The sequence below is a fragment of the Apaloderma vittatum genome, unplaced genomic scaffold, assembly GCF_000703405.1.
Source record: "Apaloderma vittatum isolate BGI_N311 unplaced genomic scaffold, ASM70340v1 scaffold20796, whole genome shotgun sequence".
NCBI classification, from domain to species: Eukaryota; Metazoa; Chordata; class Aves; order Trogoniformes; family Trogonidae; genus Apaloderma; species Apaloderma vittatum.
The window spans coordinates 5,342-25,453 of record NW_009723632.1 but is presented as its reverse complement, the minus strand read 5'-3'; the positions used below and the strand labels follow the sequence as shown (position 1 = coordinate 25,453).

The following is a 20,112-nucleotide window of genomic DNA, read 5'->3' as shown; positions in this document are numbered from 1 at the left end:
GTAATATATAAAGTATTAATCTTGGGTACCCAGCAGCATCCTATTTGTCGCTTACTAAAGCTATACCTGTGGTTATTGTGACAAAAATTACATTATTTGTGTTCTGTTGGAAAATAGCAGAGGATTGCTATACAGGATACAGTGTTATTAAAACATCTAGATCTTTTTAATGAAGAACTGCAACAGAACTTCTTTACTTGGAGAAACACTGAGGATTGCAGCCTTTCCCCTTTAATGCAAAATTGCATAAGGAGAGATTACTTCAGCTTTAAATTTGATTTTCTTTCATCTGCCCGTCTCCTTTGCCACTAAAAAGCCTTGTAGTGTTGTTGTTCTTCAGCGTTACAGTTCTGTGTTTATGTAACCAAAAAGATTAGAGGCTTCCTGCTGTTTCGAGCTTCGATTCCTGTAGTCACTGAAGTTGTTTCTCAAGGCCGAACGTGTACCAATACTAACATGGATTTTTTTTTTTCCCCTCGGCGCAGCACTCCAGTGTTACTGCCATCTATGTACAAAAGACAACTTCACGTGTGTGACAGACGGGCTCTGCTTTACCTCAGTGACACGAACTGCAGACAAAGTCATACACAACAGTATGTGCATAGCAGAGATCGACCTGATTCCCCGAGACAGGCCCTTCGTGTGCGCCCCCTCCAACAGAGACGGAGTCGCGACTGTGCCTCATTGCTGTGACAAAGACCACTGCAATAAAATAGAACTTCCAATTCCAACACCAGGTAACGGGCTTTGGGCGTTTCTTGGAAGGTGTAGGTGAGTTTGAACACCTTAAATTCTGCGAATGACATTTCAAGAGGTTGGGGATGAGAGATTTAATCTTCTGGGTAGGGATATTAGGGCCAGGTTTGAAGGTTTAATATGCAATGGAAATTGGGAGTAAGCACATACTTGCTGTTGTCCTTTGTAATGCTTATTTTGACTTTTGAAAAAGTTACTATGCAAAAGTTTTAGCAAATACATTGCAATAATTTGAAGATTGCTGTGAAATATAATAAATTTAGTTGCACTAAAAAAAGAAATAGTTTTACCATTTTTTTTTTATTTTATTTTTTTTTAAATGTCAGGCCCTACTCCAGGAAAACCAGCTTCCAATCTAGGACCTGTGGAACTAGCTGCTGTTATTGCTGGACCTGTCTGCTTTGTCTGCATTTCATTAATGTTGATTCTGTACCTATGTCATAACCGTACTGTAATTCATCATCGCGTGCCAAGCGAAGAAGATCCCTCACTGGATCGGCCCTTTATATCAGAAGGAACCACTTTAAAGGATTTAATTTATGATATGACAACTTCAGGCTCTGGGTCAGGTAATGTCATATTTCTAGTAGTAACGACTTTGGGTAGCGTAACTAATTGTAAGGCATCAAGTGCTTTTAATATTGTCAGTTCTACTTATAACTAACTGGAGAACTGACTAAATAATATACTTGCGTGTAGATTCGCTCATCAGTGAAGACTCAATCTATGGGAATAAGTGAAATAAAAGAAGCATAAGGAGTTGCTGCTACTGTTCCTCATCATTCTGAGAGTACAGTGTGATCCCAGTCACCTATTGTAAATGTTTTGTTTCTTCTGTTAGTAAGGCTCAGCCTTTTACGTTTTTGTTCTACACGCCATATCTAAGTTGCCATCTTCCGTGGTTTTGAGATAATTTGTGAAGGTGTTTTTTTTTCTTTATCTTTAAACCGAAGATGCATTTCTATCTGTAGTTACTGATACCTGAATAATATTCTGAATTCCAAGTATGAATTAATATTTTAGCCAGTTCTCTCCTTACAAAGATACTTTTTCAGTTGCCAATAGCCATTTCTCTGTGTGTGGAATGGGTGCAGTACGCAGACCACATCTGAAGAATTTCTAGCCCTTGATTTCAGGAATTTTTGTTTTAATTTTAGCAGGTGTTGCTGTGGGAAGATGAGGCAGTAGTCTGTTCACTGCATAGAGTCTCTGCTGTTGTAATCCTGACGTAGCTGCTTACGGGGCTGTGGTGGTCTGTGTCGCAGAGATAGGGCTTAATAGGCATTGATAAGGAGTGATGTGTCAGATAGATGATTTGGTAAATTAATTAATCCCTGGACCTTGTTAAGGAGTGAGACATCAGCTAGCGTTCTGCAACCACTTAGCAGCCTTAGTCTGTATAAATAGTTTAAATAATTTAATAGTGAAGATAACTCTCTGGCTTGAAAATCTATGTGCTGTAAATATCCAACTCCTCTGTATTCTGAGTGTCTTGCTTCTGTCTACCCCTTCTAGAAAGAACATAACTGGAGAAGTCCAGCATTTGCATTTATCAAGTTCTAGCCATTTTCAGAGTAGTCTCTGCACAGAAATACTGGTGTTTAAAGAATTCAGCACTCGAGAATCAATTTCCCAGAACTCAAAAAATTTATAGCAACAAAACCTCAGCATCTAGGTTGTGCTTCTTTCCCAAGGGTGGCAGCTGGGTCCGTTGCTCTGTCACTTACTCCATCGTTCTGTCAAGTAAAAGCAGTGTAACTGGCTGAGCATGCGTAGGATACAGGTAAAGTTAAGTCATCTTTAGTCAGACCTTCATGAAGAAGGTGAGGTAGTTGCTGTCTGGTAAGAACTGGAGCTTTAGTAGTTTGTGTTTACCTCAGTTTTCTCATTTACTAACAGCAGTAACTAAAACAGGGAAAGCGATTAATAGAACTTAAAATATATTGGGCTAGAACTTGATAATTGCAAATGCAGGACTTGTCCAGTTATGTTCTTTCTAGAAGGGGTATGCAGAGGTAACGAGATTCGGAATACGGAGGAGTTGGATATTTACAGTTTTTTGAATGGAGGAAGCTATGATGTATAATTGTTATGCTGTTAGGAGCATGAAACTTTTTACTTGCTGTCTGCACACTTCTCCTACAGAAGGCTGAAAAGAAATTCTAAAAATAAAAAATCCTTAGAAGAGCAGGTGTGTGTTCTACACATGTAAGCAGTCATTTGCCATGTACTAGCTGCTATCACTTCAGTAAACACAGGAAAGAAATCCCTTAAAGTTTTCCCTTGAAACTGTGTTTAGCCGTACTTGTTTTAAAGTAGTCTGGTCGATAGTTCCCTCCCGACTTCTGTAGGTAACCGCAGCACTTCTGTGGTTGCTTTCTCACACTTCCTCTGATAAGAAATCAGGCCTACGATAATGTTAGTTCAGACTTAGTCATCGGTTGATCTGTCCATTCGTTATCAGGAATATTCCTTCGTTTTCCTTCTGACCTTCTTCCCTGTGGTGCTTCTGAGCCTCTCTTCGTGTTTGAAAACCCTGGGAGTACATCTTCAAAAGACACTCCTGAAAAGCAGGGAATCCCAGCTAGAGGAACCTTAGGATTCTTCCTCCAGAGCAAATGATTAGATGACTGACTCTTCCCTTGCCTATTTGCAAATTACACTTTAAGTAAAAGCAGCCTGCTGGGCAATTACTTGGTTTTCAGAGCTTCAGAGCGCTCGAGCTGGTCTGGGCTCCCAGGGCATCTGACCTGCTACAGTACTTGAGCGTTGGCTACTCGTGGCTGCAGCAGAGCAAGAACACCAACAAATGTGATGGAATTAGACTTACCCCTAAGGAAAAATCTTCACTAATTTGTTTCACGCTCGAAAGACAAAGTCGTATTCCCCGTAAAACAAGACCTGATGTTTTTCTCAAGAGGGATCTTTTAACTTCAGCTGCAGCAATTTCCATGTTGTCCAGCTGCTTGTAAGACAAGTGTGGGCCTTCTTCAGTGTTCTGTACTTTCCTTTTGTTATGAGGGCAGGATAGGAGGTGCTTCGAGTACTGACTTTCTGGGCTGTGGGTGGTGCGTGTATTTGCGGTGACTTGTATCACTTTGTCTCACTATGTAAATTCCCAGTGCCCTAGAAGCTGAACCGATCTTGTTCTCGTGTCCAGAAATAGGCCTGCAGCAGTTGAATCTCATTGAAATGTGTATTTTGATCCAGACTTCAGTGCAGTACATTTAAAATTCAGAAGAGTGTGCGTTTTTGGAACAAACTGGGTCACTGGAGGGAGAAAAGTCAGAGCTGCTAGTTAAAACAGCGCTTAACCATGTCAGAAACTGAAGGATGTTGTTGGGCGGAGAGGTTAGAAGAAACAAAATGGAAATGTACGCAGAAGAGAAAATAATCACGCCGAAGAGGCACAGCTAAAGAAGGGTTTATTCTGGTGACCTAAAGTACACGTTTTACTCTTAAATTCATGCTGAGGGACTGGAAGAGCTCAAGTCAAATAAAGATTCTCTCAGTTTCATGTTGCAGCATTCTCTGAAGAGAACCGTATAAAACAGAGGAGCGATCAAAACTCAGAAATGAGCTTCCTACTCAGATCAAAGGGGAAGTAGCTTTAATTTTCTGCAATGATGAATAGTAAGATGTTCTTAATTTTCAGTCTTGACTTGTGTTAGTATTGCCCTGTTGTTCTATGACGAACAAGAACTGAAACAGCTAGAGGCTTAATGAAAGGAATGCATGAAATATCAAAAATAGATCCTTCTGCTGAAGCCACGGCTTCTAAGAGAAGATGCCAAAGGCTTTGGGAGCTGGGAGTGATTTTCAGATCATGATGCAAAACTCTAAGTATCAGCCATGCCTTGTGTAGAGAAGTTGGGAATCTGAGCTGTTACTTTTTCATTTGCAAGGTGGAGAGTAACTTACTTGCAAGAAAGAAGGAGGAATTGCTTAAAGCCAGGGAGAAGCTTTGGCCAGTGACTTGAAGCGGGAATTTCAGGTGTTCAGAGATTCAGAGGGTCACCAAAATCAATATAAAGTTGAGTCACTTGAAGTGTGTGTAAAACACCTGAAAACCTTATCAGTGGTTTGTAGAAGCTTGAAGGGAATGAGATTTTTCACAGTTGGTGGTGTTGTATTTTGGTTTTTTAATTACTCTTCAGAGGAAGTCTTCTGGGCAGAGGCTTACAAACAGGAATATAAACAACAAGAAAATTCTATCAGCATCTTTTGTTGGCCACCTTTAGTGCTTAAGAACTTAAATCCTGAATTATCCATATTGAGTACGAACTTCTAATGCATTGGACAGGCATTGGTCCAAACTAATGGAAACACAGTGTAAGGTACAGAAAAGAAAATGAACTCTTTTATTAACACTCAGAAAGCTTGAGGGTACTTTGGGATTCCAGCCTTGGGGTTTGTTCAGCAGCATAGCAAGAGAAAGCACAGTTGCAAAAAACCAGAAGCATGTTGAATCTTGCAAAAATGATAAAAATAAGAGTAGGAGCAGGGGGAATAGATCACAGCAGGGTGTTTCTTGTACTGTGATGGAGAGTGTCGTAATACGAAACTGCGGTGCTTCGTGTCTGGAAGGCGTAGAGTGTAGCATCTGCTTGGAAGTCAGCGACTACCCTTGGACATCTTGTTGAAACGAGGGATGTCTTTAAATGGTACAGCTAGGTGAGAGCAGCGCATCTGAAAGTGTGCGGGTAGTTTTCTGAATCAACTGCAGGAAGGAAAACGTTGGGCCTATCACCCATCTCAAGTGTACAAAACCGTCTTGTATTTAACATTTGCCAGTGATTTGTGCAGTAGTATGTAAGTGCCAAGGAGCAAGTTTTCTCTGGCCACCAAAGTCAAGTTTTACATGTGCAGGATTGAGTTTGGTGCTGTGGTTGTTCTGCTCTGGTATTTTCTGCACTTCAGGAGTGTGTCTGTGAGTTAGGCTTCACAGAGGAGCTGTTACAGCTTTGGGCACGCAGCACAGTTGACCTGGGGACAGCTGTTACAGAAAAAATTTGAACTTTCTCAGTAGGAGTTGCTTCAGCGGCTGATAATGATTGAATCCCTGCTGTGGCGTCTGGTTTTGTCTCTTCCTTTCTTCGTAAAGGCATGCTGTTAGTAAAGATCAAGCTTAAGAGTCCTGTAGGCCTGCAAGTCTTGAGGAACTCCTCTGAAGACTCCAGAATTTCAATTTGTACTTCTCAGATTAAAACACAAGCTGCTGTGAGCAGACCAGATGTCCTTGTAGTGCTGTTGTTAGCAAAGACCAGAGATGGACTCTCACGGGAGTTTCTGTGCATTCTAAGAGAAATATCTTAAAGGAATACGGGTCTTGTGTTTAGTACTTTGGATAAGTGCTTATTTTGTTAGAGTGATGTTCACGGTTAATGTTGAATCTTCTTCTTAGGTTTACCTTTACTTGTGCAAAGAACAATTGCAAGAACGATAGTACTTCAAGAGAGCATTGGTAAGGGTCGCTTTGGAGAAGTCTGGCGAGGGAAGTGGAGAGGAGAAGAAGTTGCTGTGAAGATCTTCTCGTCCAGAGAAGAACGCTCGTGGTTTCGTGAAGCAGAAATTTACCAAACAGTTATGCTACGGCATGAAAACATTCTTGGATTTATAGCTGCAGACAACAAAGGTTGGTGATACTATGAATTCATTTTGCTGATTTACGTACCTGGTCAGAATAGGTAAATGAAAGGGAAAATAAGGTGGTGAGGATCCAATTAAAGAGCAGCATTTTGTTATTATAATAATTTTGTTATTGGAGCATTATAATAATTTTGTTATTGGAGCATTTCAGGGTATGGCAGGCCTGTTATTGGTTTAATGAAGGAAAAACCTACATTTTCCTTTTTCTGGAAAGCATGCTCTATCTAAGTCTAAAAAATAAAAACACATTTAATGAGGTGTAATGCCTACAAGCAATGTACAATACTGGCTGAGTTGGGCACCAAAAAGAAGATGCCTTGTCCAGTCAGCCCACACATCTGCTGAATTGCCTGTATTTCCCAGGTAGCCTGATAAGACAGGTGTGTGGCACCTAAAGAGATCACATCTGATCTTCTTGTCCTAATATACGCAGGAGGTAGAGGATTCATTTTTAAGCCTGAGAGATGAGAAGCTACACATTTAGAACTCCTGTTAGAAAAGAAATTGGGAAAAGGGCATTAATGATTTGGTCCTAGTGTTAAACTACCTATTTCATAAAACTCTCCTGATAAGCCTTTAAGTATTCACCAAGAGGAACAATTTAATCGGTTTTTCAGCTTGATTTGTTGTGGTTTCCGTCAGATGAAAATTTCTTGTGTTTTAAATTGGACTGCAGGAAAACTTAAATTTGGCGAAACCAACAAAACTCTTGAATTTCTTGCGTTACGCAGAGCTCAAACTATACGCTGTTTCATTGAGTTATTTTAATCTAAAATGACATGTTTCACCACAGACGGCTTCGGACTTTTTTGTAAAGAAAGCATTAATAGAAGATTCTGTTACCTTAGGGAGGAGTTAAGAATCCACACACATCCTGGTTTCTTAAAGGGCTGTCGGTTTTGTGGGAAATTTCTAAATGGTTTTAGTGCAGTTGAAGTATACATGTAAATAGAGTTCTTTTTAATTATCACTAGATTAATTTCAGGTTTCTACATCTGAATAAATCTGTAGCATTGGAACAGAACCCACGAGGTTGTGCAGAACACCTCCCTTCTCCAGGAACGGCTTAGCTATCGCTAACTTGCTCCTAACAGATTTCTGTGCAACGAGTTAACCTCTAAGAGTTTGCAGAGCTACAGCAGAGCAGGCAGCTTTTTCCTGCAGCTTATTATTCTGCTGCCCCTCTGCTCTGCCCTGGTGAGGCCACGTCTGGGATGTTGTGTCCAGTTGTGGGCCCCTCAGCTCCAGAGGGACAGGGAACTGCTGGAGAGAGCCCAGCGCAGCCCCAGGGATGATGGAGGGATGGAACATCTCCCTGGGGAGGAAAGACTGGAGGGTAGTTTGTCCCAGAATACACTTGACTACTGTGCAGAGGAGATGTAACAAGTGGGTTCCTAAAATCACTTCCTGGTTGCTGGCTCAGGTTGCAGATGCAGTCGGATGAAATTCCGTTTGATTTGGTCATATTTACGTTCCTTGTGATATATTATGGTGTGATATGAAATTGTTCTGGCTTCTGCTGTTAATATGCTGTACCTACAAAGAATCCTTAGCTGATAGGTCATGCCATTATTGGAGGCTGTAAGGCTTTAGGGCAAGGCTTTTCTCTTTTCTTGAGAACTAGCTGGTAATTGGTTTACGAGAAATGGATAAAGCCGTATTTTGAAAATGCTGCTATTCTCGTCTCCGTTTTCCGATGGTGTTGCTGTCTGAGCAGATGTGGAAAGCTGGCTGATTATTTCTGACCCACAGAGTCATTGTGCTGCAGGAATCTGTGCGCGTGAGACCTCGCAAAGCCGGCTGCGGAGAGACGGAGCGGTACAAGGGGTGGCTTGTGCAATCCCAACTCGGCACTCGCTGGAAGTTTCAGTGATAAATGGAGAAGAATTCTCATGCTGCAATTCTCACTGCTAGTCAAGGCATTAATTAGGTCTCTCCTCTTAGTTCAGCTGTGTGTTTTTCACAGCTGCTGGGGGACATCTGGCTCGCCGTTGTCATGGTAAAATTGGGGGGTGTCTTCAGGTAGGAATAATTGGTCCAATCCGTCTGCTTTCCATTCCCAAAATTTACTGGGAAATAGGTGCTGCTGTTGAACCAGCTTGATGACTGGCAAGCCATGAATGATTTTAACTGCAGTTGTGTTTTCTCTGGCTGGCATGTTTGTGATCTGGGTAGCTCTTTACCTTAGCCGAGGAGTATACACTAAATTTCAAATACTGCTTGGCCAGGGAAATTACTTTCTGGGCCATGCGTTTGCCTTGTTTTGAACCACTCAGGTTCGGCTGTTGGGTGTGTGCTTTTTGTTAGGTGGTATGTTGCAGAGAGGTGAGCAGAATTCTCTTGAGAAAAGTGACATTTGAGTCATCCCTCCTGAAGCTTTAGCCTGAGAAGCAGGAATTTGACTGGAAGATCTTGCTAATCTACTGAGCTCAAGTGCTTTTTCATCAGTTTAGTCAGATGGCTGTCTCAGTGTCAAGTGTTTTCCCTGACATCTCCCTGAATATCTCATTTGTAAGTGTTTTCAAGCTGCAGATCTCACCTGTATCTGATCTTTTCGCTGCTTTTTCCTCTGCTTTTTTCTGTTACCTGCATGCCAGAAAAGTATCCCACTCCTTGCTGTGAAACACTTCACTACATGACCCCAGAGAACACGTGCAATAAAGCAGTTTCTGTAACTTATTCTAAACATTTAACTTCGAACATGTCTGCACCTTGAAACTCTTGTGTCAAGCAATACTGTCACACCTTAAACCCCAGTATTTGGTTTAAAAACAAGCGTGTGCCAAGTCCGAATTTGTTTTGCTTGTACCAATGTGAAAAAAGCGGGTTTTTTTAACTTAAGTGGATTCAGTAATTTCAGTTTTAATTAAAAATTGATTATGTATTTGGTAAAGCAATTGTTATAAATTCCTTTCTTCAAGAGGCAGCTTGTCTAAGGAGGATGTTGTGTGGATTTTCTGAGGTAACTAGTCTTCTAGACTTCTGCAGAAGTAGCTAGCTATGAAAATGCTTCTCAGGTCTGCAGTGTAAGAGTTACTTTTAGAAGAAGAATTGGAAAACCTATTTGGTGGCAGGGTTGTTCTTTTCTGTATAGTATATTTTCAATATTTATTATTAATTTATTATTACTTTCCTGTAAAGTATGTTTCTACTTCTTAGGTCAAAAAAAAAAGCTTATGCCCCCCTCTTGACTTGAATTTCTTTAATAGTTTTCTCTCTGTGCCTTGAACTTCAAGTTATTTTGTGTCCAGTGTAATGATTTGAACAGTTTAGTCCTGATCTTTCAGTGAAAAATCACGCAGCAAACTGGCTTTGTCATAGTCAGTATTTTTCATTCGCTTTACTCGTGTGCCTCCTGGTCACCTCAGTTTTGACCAGCAGCGTGAGGTGGGATTTAACTTGGTTTTCGAAGCAGTGTGTCCCATTGCTGCTTGCAAGGTTCTGCTCCAGGAGGGAAAATGGGAACTGTGGAAATTATCTCCCAGGCTGAGGCCAGATACAGGTTATGAGAAGACTGAAAGAGTTATGGGGCAAAGCTTGAAAGATTTTTATTTTTTTATCTGTGCATAGCCTGGACAATATTGTACTAGACCAATAGTGACGGGGTTAATTTTGCATCATGCATTCAACACTGTTTCCCCCAACGGAAAAGTTGGGGGAAGGCAAGGCCTGGCTAATACTTGGAATAATTCACCTCCAGATCACAACGACATTAGCTCTCTATGGTTTGTCATTGAATTTAAATAAAAATGTACTCACTAAGCTGCTCAGAAGGTGGTCACAGCCCTTAGAGGCCCATTACAGGGACAGAAGTAAAGATTTCAGAGTCTCTAAATTGCCGAGGTTACTTGCAAAATGTAATTTGTGCTTCGTAAGCATTGTACAGAAGTGGCAGCAATGGTTTGCTTGTCTTTCGTGTGTGGGGTATTCATGCCAGCGTTGTTTTGCAGACAATGGCACATGGACTCAGCTGTGGTTGGTGTCAGACTACCACGAGCACGGATCGCTCTTTGATTACCTGAACAGGTATACGGTAACAGTGGAAGGAATGATCAAATTAGCCTTGTCCACTGCCAGCGGCCTCGCTCATCTTCACATGGAAATTGTTGGCACCCAAGGTAACCTTAGAGCTGTTCAGCCTGTGTGATACTGGATTTCTCTGAAATGACACAGAAATAGCTCTTGTTAGTATAATTCTCTTCTTAGATAGAACATTCAGCCTTTTCAGGGTGTAATTGCTTCACACACAGCTCCTTGGGCGATGAAAAGGCAGCTGAACTCAGCAGAGACACCCAGGTTAATACCTTGTGGAGCTGATTGAATTGCAAAACATCTGTTTGGGAGCAGTGATCATCTCAGAACTAACACAGCTTCTTAATTGGGAAGATTTTGTTACCTTCCTTTCCGTGGTGTTATCCAGGTTTTGTGATACAACAATCCTTCCTACAAAACACCTCTTAAAAAGTAATGGTGCCTGTAGTATTGTCTTAACTTTTATTTGAAACAGCACTATGGGTCTATTTCCAGAGATACTAGAAACTTTCTGTGGCAAGTAGTAGAAAGAGGAAAAGGAGCAGTAGAGTACAGTAATATGGGAGATATTTAAGGCACTTTTCTGGACAGCCAGCCAGTCCACAATGAATGATTTCAGGAGTTACTTTAATGCACGTAAAGCAGTAGAACTGGAAGGAATTCTGTAACTCCAAACAAAATCTGCACTAGGCTTAGAATAATAGCAATTACCTTTTTTAGGAGATGTGTTATTTCTTCTTTTTTCTTTTTTGTTTGTTTTCTTTACAGGCAAACCAGCAATTGCCCACAGAGATTTGAAATCCAAAAATATATTGGTAAAAAAGAATGGGACGTGCTGCATTGCAGACCTGGGATTGGCGGTTAGGCACGATTCAGCCACGGACACAATTGACATTGCCCCAAACCACAGGGTGGGAACGAAAAGGTAAAATCGTGAACGTGATGTGTCAGGTGACTTTGTAATAAAACGCTTTGGTTTCCCTTATTAACGTACATGAATATCTGAGGGGTGGGGGTCAAGGCGAGGGGGACAATCTCTTCTCAGTGGTGCCCAGCGATAGAACAGGGAATAATGGGGTTAAGTGAGAACATGGGAAGTTCCACCTCAACATGAGGAGAAACTTGTTGGCTGTGCGGGTGCTGGAGCCCTGGCCCAGGCTGCCCAGAGAGGGTGTGGAGTCTCCTGCTCTGGAGACTTTCCAACCCGCCTGGACACGTTCCTGTGGGGCTGCCCTGGGTGACCCTGCTCTGGCAGGGGGTGGCACTGGGGGATCTCTAGAGGTCCCTTCCAACCCCAACATGCTGTGATTCTGTGAACATACAGGGTGCAGAGTCTTGGACACGACCTTTCATGGGATCATATTTTTGAGAGAAGTACAAGAACTTAGAAGAGCAGTCGTCTTTATCTCATGCGTAAATAGGAATATCAATGGATGAGTCAGTTACTCCTTTTCTTACAAAAGCCTGCTTCTGAATTTGTAAACATACATTTTTCTGCTTAACTCCATCAACAAAAATGCAATTAAACTTACTAGCTCTGTCTAGGAGCTTTAGCTGTGGCTTTTTGGAAGAAAAAGCCCCACTTTTTTAGTATCTCAGTGAGCAAAAGCTTTTAGAACAGGTACTCAATTTATTTTGCTGGCAATTATATCACTGGAATTACTTTGCTCTAAAACTCTGCTGTGCTAGTTCTTTGCCAACTTCAAAAATACCACACAAATGCTCAGATTAGATTTATTTTACCTGAGCTACTACTAGATTACGAAGTACTGTAGTCCTCACTCCTTCACAAAACCTCCAGTAGCCATTGGTAGTAAATTTGTCATTGCAGACTTAGCTGTGTGCAGCGTACGTACCGTGTGTGACCCAGTATCTTCTGCTACATCCACGTGCAGGGAAGGACGATGTGTAAATTGGTTACTTTCTCCATTCTAGTCTTTGGAGAAAGCGTCCTTTCAGCTGTGTCTGTACGTACAAGATCCTGTCTTGCTTGGGCACTGCTAAATCGCTTGTTTGTCTGCCTTGCGTAGGAACTCTCTTGCCATTTCCCGCTTCAAAAACAGTCACTTCTATGTCTCTGAAAATTGTTTGTTCTCATAAAACTCTTGGTTCCCTCTTCCTCCCCCTTGTACATTCTTAGGGAAGTAACTCTGCACCTCTGATTAACTTTTCATGCTGAAGTTTAGATCTTGCCTGTTCAATTACAGTTTTAACTCCCATTGCTTTTACCTCCGCACGCGGAAGCTCTGCGTGCCAGCTCAGGGAGAGCCGGAGGAGTTTGTATTTTTCTAATGATTGTGTGGTGTTTGGCCTCGGGAGCAAGCAAGACTGGCTCTTGGGTGAGCGATCTCGGTGCTGAGTCAGCCTGCTGATCCTTCTCTCTGAATGAATGAATCTTTATTTCTGGTCTGTTCAGAGGCGTAGCTTTACCGGAGGGTGTGAACCGTGTGCTTTCACAGCTGAGCCTGCAGCATAAAGCAGGGAACGGGAGCTTTAAACTGAGAAGGAAATAGAATCCCTCTCTCACTTCCTGAGGCAAGTAAAAAAAAAACCTAGGCTCATTCTCTTTTTTCTCTTTTGAGAAGCTTGGCCCAGCTGTTAATTTTGGCAGTTGAAATAGGCTGTGTTTAGAAAAAGTTTGGCTCTGAATTCCACCTTGGCGTGGGTGCTCTTCTGTGGTTTATCTAAACCCAACGTGAGCAGGGTTTTAGCTGTGCTTGTGGAGAACAGGCTTGTCGAAGTGAGATGTTACGCTTGACATGATGTGCATGGGGCCTCTTTGACGACGCCGAGCTCCCTCTATGTTGTACAAGAAATTTAGGCAACTAATACAGAGCTTTTGGACGCTGAAAGCGGTGAGGGGAAGAGGTCAGTGAGCACCCAAAGTCTGGCAGGACTTTGTAAACTTCTGTGTAGACTTACCCTTTGCTCTTGGAAGGTACTGAGCTGCAGACTTTGTTCAGAAAGCCCGAGTTAGCCTGTGCAGAGTAGTTCCCTGTAGAACCTAAAGTGCTGTTTCTGACAGGCAACGCATTTCCAATATATAAGCTGACAAGGAGAGGCGTATTTCTCACCCTTTGGTCTGATAGCCCTGGAACAGCTAATCTGCTGCTTGCACTAGATGTCCTACTTGCCTTTCACCTCTCTTTTTCCAGCAATAATCTCTTGGGCTTTTGGAGCAGTCACCCACCATTCCCTCAGGGAAAGCAAAGAAACCGAGGTGCGTTGATGGAGGGGCATGGTAAGAGGTCATAGTGCTGATGAATTCAGCACAAGTCAGATTGAGGGGACATCCTTTTACTTTGGGTGTATGGGTTCAGCTCCATTGTCACATGATGGCCTCTTCCAGTCTTTCCTGTGAAACCCTTGTCCGTAGGATGATTTACAGACGCTGAGACAGTCTCCTTTACTGCTGATATAAGTGATTTCTGGCTGACAGCCTTGCAACATGGTTGGGATTTTTGGTTTGGTGTTTTGTGGCCATCACTCTTCTCACCCCCACGTGATCATAAGACAGGTCAAATCTTCTCTCTTCTAGACCCAAAGCTGATCGCTACACTGCCAAATGCTTCAAGCGGCACAAGAAGGTTATCCAACAATGCAAAGTCTTGGGAGAGCACTAAAACATTCACCACAATCTTGCATTCTTGCTTAAAAAGCCTGTGAAACGGGTGGCCCGGAATAATTTGAGCCTTGTCCCATATCAAAGATTGTGACATGTGTAAACTTAAGAATCTGCTTCCGTTCAATGAATACTGTCAGTGTAAACCTTACTTTCCTCTTCAGCCAGTTGTCCTCTGCTTGTGCTGTGTTTATGGCTTACAGGGAGTTTATATGGCTTAGGAGAACTCTCACGTCAGCGACACTTGTTGAAGTTTTGGACTACTGGTTGCATTTTTGCTCTTTCGTTGTTAGTCTTCGCTTCGTCGCGCGTATATCACGTCCCTAAGACACAGTAGTGCTGAGAAAGTTCTGAAAGATCGGATAGTCCTGAAATTTTAGTAGTGTGTCCTGTCTTCTGCCTGCCATGCCTGGTACTAGGAAAAGAAAATCCTAGTATTATGGTGCTTAAATGAAATTGTGTGTAGTTCCAGAGGTTGACCTATTGCCCAACACCACGTTCCTCTCCTGGAACCGACTCATGTTGCTCTCCAAAAGCCCTGCTGTCGTCGTTTGCCCTCTTCATTAATATGTCACCCTGAGAAGGACGGGGCCATGGTGTGGAGGAACACGCTGAACTCTGCTAAACATTATCTATGGGACTTGGCTGCCAGAGCTGCACCAGACTGAGCTGCAGTACTGCAGCTGCTGTTGGCTGATGCAGCAAATGCCATTTATCCCCTCCAGCAGCCCGTGGGGATGCCGCTGGCGGTGACTCTCACAGCGCCACCCACGCTGACGTTTTGCTTCACGTTCCCACGCTAGCCTAGTCACCAAACAAGGTGACAATGACTTGCGTGCCAGTGACCAGCTTTCAGTCCTTGTTTCTCAACTGAACTTGTGTCACAGATTTATTTTTTTTTATTTTGGTGTTGCAGAACATGTTGATAAAATAAACTTTTTTTTTGTGAGCACAACTGTTAATGTGTAACCCGACTAGGATTTACTATTCAAGGGCAGGGGGGGAAGCCTGATATTGTTTGTGATGGGGCTGGTAGTTTACGATGGGTGATGAGGAATTGGTTGCTGCAATGTTAGGGAGCTTTTGTTCCCAAGGAACCCGTAACAATTTGCTCTTTTAACCATCCCTTCACGTCAGTTCCCTCTCTAGTCTGCCTAGGGAATGGTGTGAGTGGCTGCTCTGTCTTGGCAGATTCCAGGAGCTTGGGGCTTCCTCGTGGCTGGCCTCTGGAGCCCAACTGGTGCCTCCAAAGGTCCCTCCCAGGCCTGGGGACGCGGCTGCTGCTTTCTTATTTGGGAATGAACCAGCAGTGAGGCTGGGCCTACACAGACACCCGCAGTACTGCCAGGGCTGATCACACAGATTGCTCTACAGCATGTGCTGCCTTCAACACCCACAGAAAATGCTGTCAGAACTTGTATAAAATAGGAGTATAGACAGCAAAGTCTCCTTCCTTCTCTTCAGCTGATCAAGATTGAAAGTCATGAGCAAAAACAGAGCCTCCCTTCTGTAGCCTTGCAGGCCCGTGTGTGTTTATAAACCCCTCAGCTTTCAGTACAACCCTCGGTGGGGCTGATGCCCCCTCCCGCGCTCCACAGGCCTCCTGCTCGCTGGCTGGGCTGGCTTAATGCGCGGTAGCAAACAGATGCAGCAGGTACTCGTGTGCAGGCCTACGTGCATGGCTTCCCTCGGGTCCAGTGCAGCCCTCCCTCGTCCTGGAGGCATTGAAGGCCAGGTCAGGCTGGGCTTGGAGCAGCCTGCTGGGGTGGGAGGTGTCCGTGGGAGCTGGAACATGATGATCTCTTAAGGTCTCTTCCAACCCAAACCATTCTGTGGTCTCTTGATAACCATTGCACAGCCCCACAGGCCTCCCTTGAGTAGCCACAATCCTCATGTTCCTTTTATTTCACACTTAATAGCAGTTGCAGCGTCCAGACTGGCCTTCTCTAAAGCTTTGCCTGGAGTTTCTTAGTAGCCCATTAGTTAGCAACTGGCACCTTCTGGTCTTTGTCTCTCTTATCCCGTGCCTATCAGGTTTATAACTATTTGTTCATCGTTTCATGTTTTACTTATTCTCCATATTCCTTTTCTTGTCCCTCTCAGTTTTTGAATTGAAAGGTCTTTGACTGGATAACCTTAATGAAGCAGAATTTTCTTTGTCTCCTTCTCCACATAAATATTTTAAATTTGGTTTTGAGCTGATGAACAGCACTGCGCTTTCTCTACGGTTAGCATTTATGAAATTAAACGTTTTCTTCTTTCTTCTAGGTACATGGCACCTGAAGTTCTAGATGATTCCATAAATATGAAACATTTTGAGTCGTTCAAACGAGCAGACATCTATGCAATGGGATTAGTGTTCTGGGAAATAGCTCGTCGATGTTCAATCGGTGGTATGTGGCAATCTTGACAAAATTACAAGGAATTACAAGTGACTTAAGTTTGAGTAAACAGTTTCCTGTAAAAACTGCCAGGTAATAGCCAGGATGTCTCAGACCTAGTAGCTGTTAATCCTGTAGGTGATGACTGGTTTATTTGACTTCTGTAAACTGCTCTACCGTACTTGTTGAAGAGGATTGAAATATCCTTGTTGATAATGATTTTATTTGTTTTCCTAAAACCGTTGCATAGAGGGAAGGAAAGGAGGAAGTTAAATGTCCTGGAGAGCAAGGGGCAAAAACATCACAAGTAAAGGCTAGCTATAATGTGTTCAGATACATCCCTACGTTATTTAAAATAAAACATGCTATTATAAATCATAGGCTTCCAGGAAGCATGTCTTTAGTGTAGCATATGGAAGATTTGACATCCCTTTCATCTTTCCCAGATACATAAATTTCAAAATTAAAAATTCTTCCAAGACTAACTAAACACTCCTAAGATACAGTCGAGGATTTAGTTTTTAATTTGTCAGTCGTTGTAATTTTAAAAGTGAAAACTAAAAGCCAAAATGGTAAGGTACTGACCAGAAACATATCAAAAGGTGAAGACGAAGTAATTCAGTGTGAGCTAAAACAAAGCTATTTTCAACCCAACACAGGAATCCATGAAGATTACCAGTTGCCATACTACGACCTTGTTCCTTCAGATCCTTCTGTTGAAGAAATGAGGAAAGTTGTGTGTGAGCAGAAGTTAAGGCCCAATATCCCGAACAGATGGCAGAGCTGTGAGGTATTAACTAACCTTGCTAAAGCTGCTTGAACGGACACTCGAGCTGTTACTGGTTTCAGTGACTTAAAAACTGCTTGTTGTTGAAGGGAGACGGGTTGCTTCGAGGAGAACTTCATTTGATTCGCATCATTGTGGCTTTATTGATCCTTGGTTACGCACTAACGTTCAGTATAATTTCACAGAAATTAATAGCTAGCCCTGCGGGGGCGATTCCTGGATCCCCTCCTGCGAAGCGTTAGGTGCTGGCACTGTAAATTAAAATTAGTCTGAATTAGATTACGCCGGAAGCATCCTGCAAATAAACAGTGTGACTGTTTCTGTGGGAATTGAGTTGAATTTCTTCGTAGTCGCCCGCATGGGGCCGTGCTCTGGCTTTGTGCCCAAAAGAGTTTGATAGCGTGCTGATGTTTTTGCTATCGCTGGACGGAGCTTCAAGGCTTCCTTGGAGTTTTATTCTGTAAATAAGAATTTGAGAGCTTTACAGATTTTCGAAACGCGGGAATTGGCTGAGACAGAGGGGAGGGTTATGTGGGGCTGTGTTGGAGCAGCGGGACATATAATTTCTTGTCTTCCCTCTTTGCAGGCGTTACGAGTGATGGCCAAAATCATGCGGGAGTGCTGGTACGCCAACGGAGCTGCCAGGCTAACAGCTTTGCGCATTAAGAAAACATTATCGCAACTTAGTCAACAGGAGGGGATAAAGATGTAATCCTGGATTTGCTCCCGAAGAATACTGTAAAAATCCATATCTGCACCAGAGCGGCGTGTTAAGAAGGTTAATTGTTCTACCTCATCGGGGGAACAGAAGGATGTTGCTGCCTTTTAATGCTTCATAGGAACGTCACTTGTTAGGAGTTTTGTGGACGTGCTAAACAGTTGTGTTGGGTCCTTTCTGTGCACTACGAACCTCTTTCCCAGGTTACTTACCAAGCCTTGTGTAGTCTAGCTTTATTTTTATTAACCTGCAATTTTTTTTTTTTATTTGGAAGATTGATAGCTGGTCTTAACTTCTCATTAAGTGTGCTGAAAACAGGAGGTCACTTTGCAACTGCAGCTTTATTCCTGGCTGGTACGTCTGCTGTTCCGAAGCGCTGTCGCAGCTCCTCGGTTCGGATTGGGAATGTACCATTGGTGTAGACTTCACTAGCTCTTAAGGTGGTGTTTGAATTCTTACCGTGATTTCCAAATTGACCTCATTGGGTTGTGGGAACATAGCTTATGCAACTACACTGTATCCATGATTACTGGGTTGTTTGGTTGGTTTTCTTCCACTTTTTCAGAAGATCGCATTGCCTTCAAAATAGATTGTATTATACCAGTAAGTGCCGCTTTTGAGTCTTTTAATGCAAAACAGTAGGAGCGTACAAAGCCGATGGTACTTTTGGTTTCAAAAATGCAAGTTAAGTATCCGCTGTTCCTTTGCCTAGCTAAGATCCAATTCACACTTGTTGCAGCAAGTGAATTCGTGGAATACCTTTAATTTTACCAAAATCCAAGTCTTTAAACCACTGTTTTAAATAGCGTAAGCTACTTAATTCACTGTCATATTTTGTCATTGTCAAGTCATGAGTCATAATTATATGTAAGATTTTCTTTTTTATCAAGTGGTACTTCTAAACTGCTTGAGGTACCTCTCTACTTCAGAAAAGTAGCGAGAGATGTTCTTAAGGAGCTTTTGCTCCATTAAATCAAATCTGAAAAGCATCTTTTCTGTGCAGTTCTGCAGAGTCGTAAGGCTCACAGAACAACATTTGCAATTAAATGAGGATTAAGTGCACCTGTAATTAGGGAGAAGTTATTTGGGCTTTTATGTGCAGATATTTTGTGAGCTACCGAAAGTGGTGAGCTGCAGGTCCTTGGATTCACGTACCGGAGGATTCCAGCAATCCTCCTCAGAGCTGCAAGAACAGAGCTTACAGTGGCTTGTGTCGTCGCAAAACCACAGAATTCGGTGAGTGGCTTCGATCAAGATTTGCTGGAGGTTTGAAAGCTATCACAAGGTTTTTGCGAACTTATTCAGAAATCGCATCGTTTCCTGCCCACATGTACAACTTCTGGAGGGGACTTGGGGCATTAAGATGGAAAATTCTCTTTTAAATAACTGCTGTTCCCAGGCTTTTTTCATTTTTCTTTCTTTTTTTCCTTTTAATTGCAGTTTTAGGAAGGGTCTACCTGACCTCTGGTTTTATTAATGCCCACAACACTCAGCAGTATTTCAACATGTAGATGTGCCTGATAATTAATATTCCACCTAACCTTCTCTGCAGAAGACACAAGTATCCATCCCATCCTGCAGCGTGCGTAGCAGCCTTCACTTCGCTTCCTTTTCCTTGGGAAATTTTTAGAAAACAGTTGGGTTTAAACATCTCTACAGCTGACATGCTTACGTTTGTTCAACGTTGTGTGATCAGTCAGGCTTGGATCAGTCAAAGCTGAATCCAAAAATGACTTCATATAAGTAATTTAAATCAACTGTGCCTTTTGTGCACCACAGAGTTTTTCAGTTCTAAAAATAATGATTGAATATAACTAAACTCCCAAGTCAATCTGCTTGGCGTGGCTCTCTAAGGGGTTCTGTGTCTAGACAAATTTTAAAGAAAACAGGTCAACATTGAACTAGAAGTTACTCTATCTCCATACTAATTTCAGAAGGCTTCCTATTTAAACAGTTTGTCAGCTTTGTTAAATTTTGAGGGGTTTGCAGGCGTAGGTGGATCTTTACCATAGATACAAAGGGTCTCATTCCTACTTGAAGATCATCAGGTGGCCTCTTGCGCTTCAGATCTTTATAGAAATCTCAATAGCAATTTGAGAGAGCCTCCAATATAATTTGCCAAATAATTTTAGTACTGGCTTTTTTAGCACCTACAGAACATTATCAC

At 42.4% G+C, this 20,112-nt stretch overlaps 1 protein-coding gene across 1 annotated transcript; it reads left to right on the top strand.

Annotated features, from left to right (window-relative positions):
* Nucleotides 1-485: 485 nt before the first annotated feature.
* Nucleotides 486-18,280, top strand: TGFBR1 (transforming growth factor, beta receptor 1; the record flags this gene model as incomplete). Its single annotated transcript, XM_009872198.1, has 8 exons — nucleotides 486-737; nucleotides 1,083-1,325; nucleotides 6,161-6,391; nucleotides 10,356-10,523; nucleotides 11,206-11,362; nucleotides 16,328-16,452; nucleotides 17,100-17,230; nucleotides 17,814-18,280. Coding segments are annotated over 8 exons (1,433 nt in total), but the record flags the coding sequence as incomplete, so codon positions are not given.
* Between the last annotated feature and the right edge of the window lie 1,832 nt (nucleotides 18,281-20,112).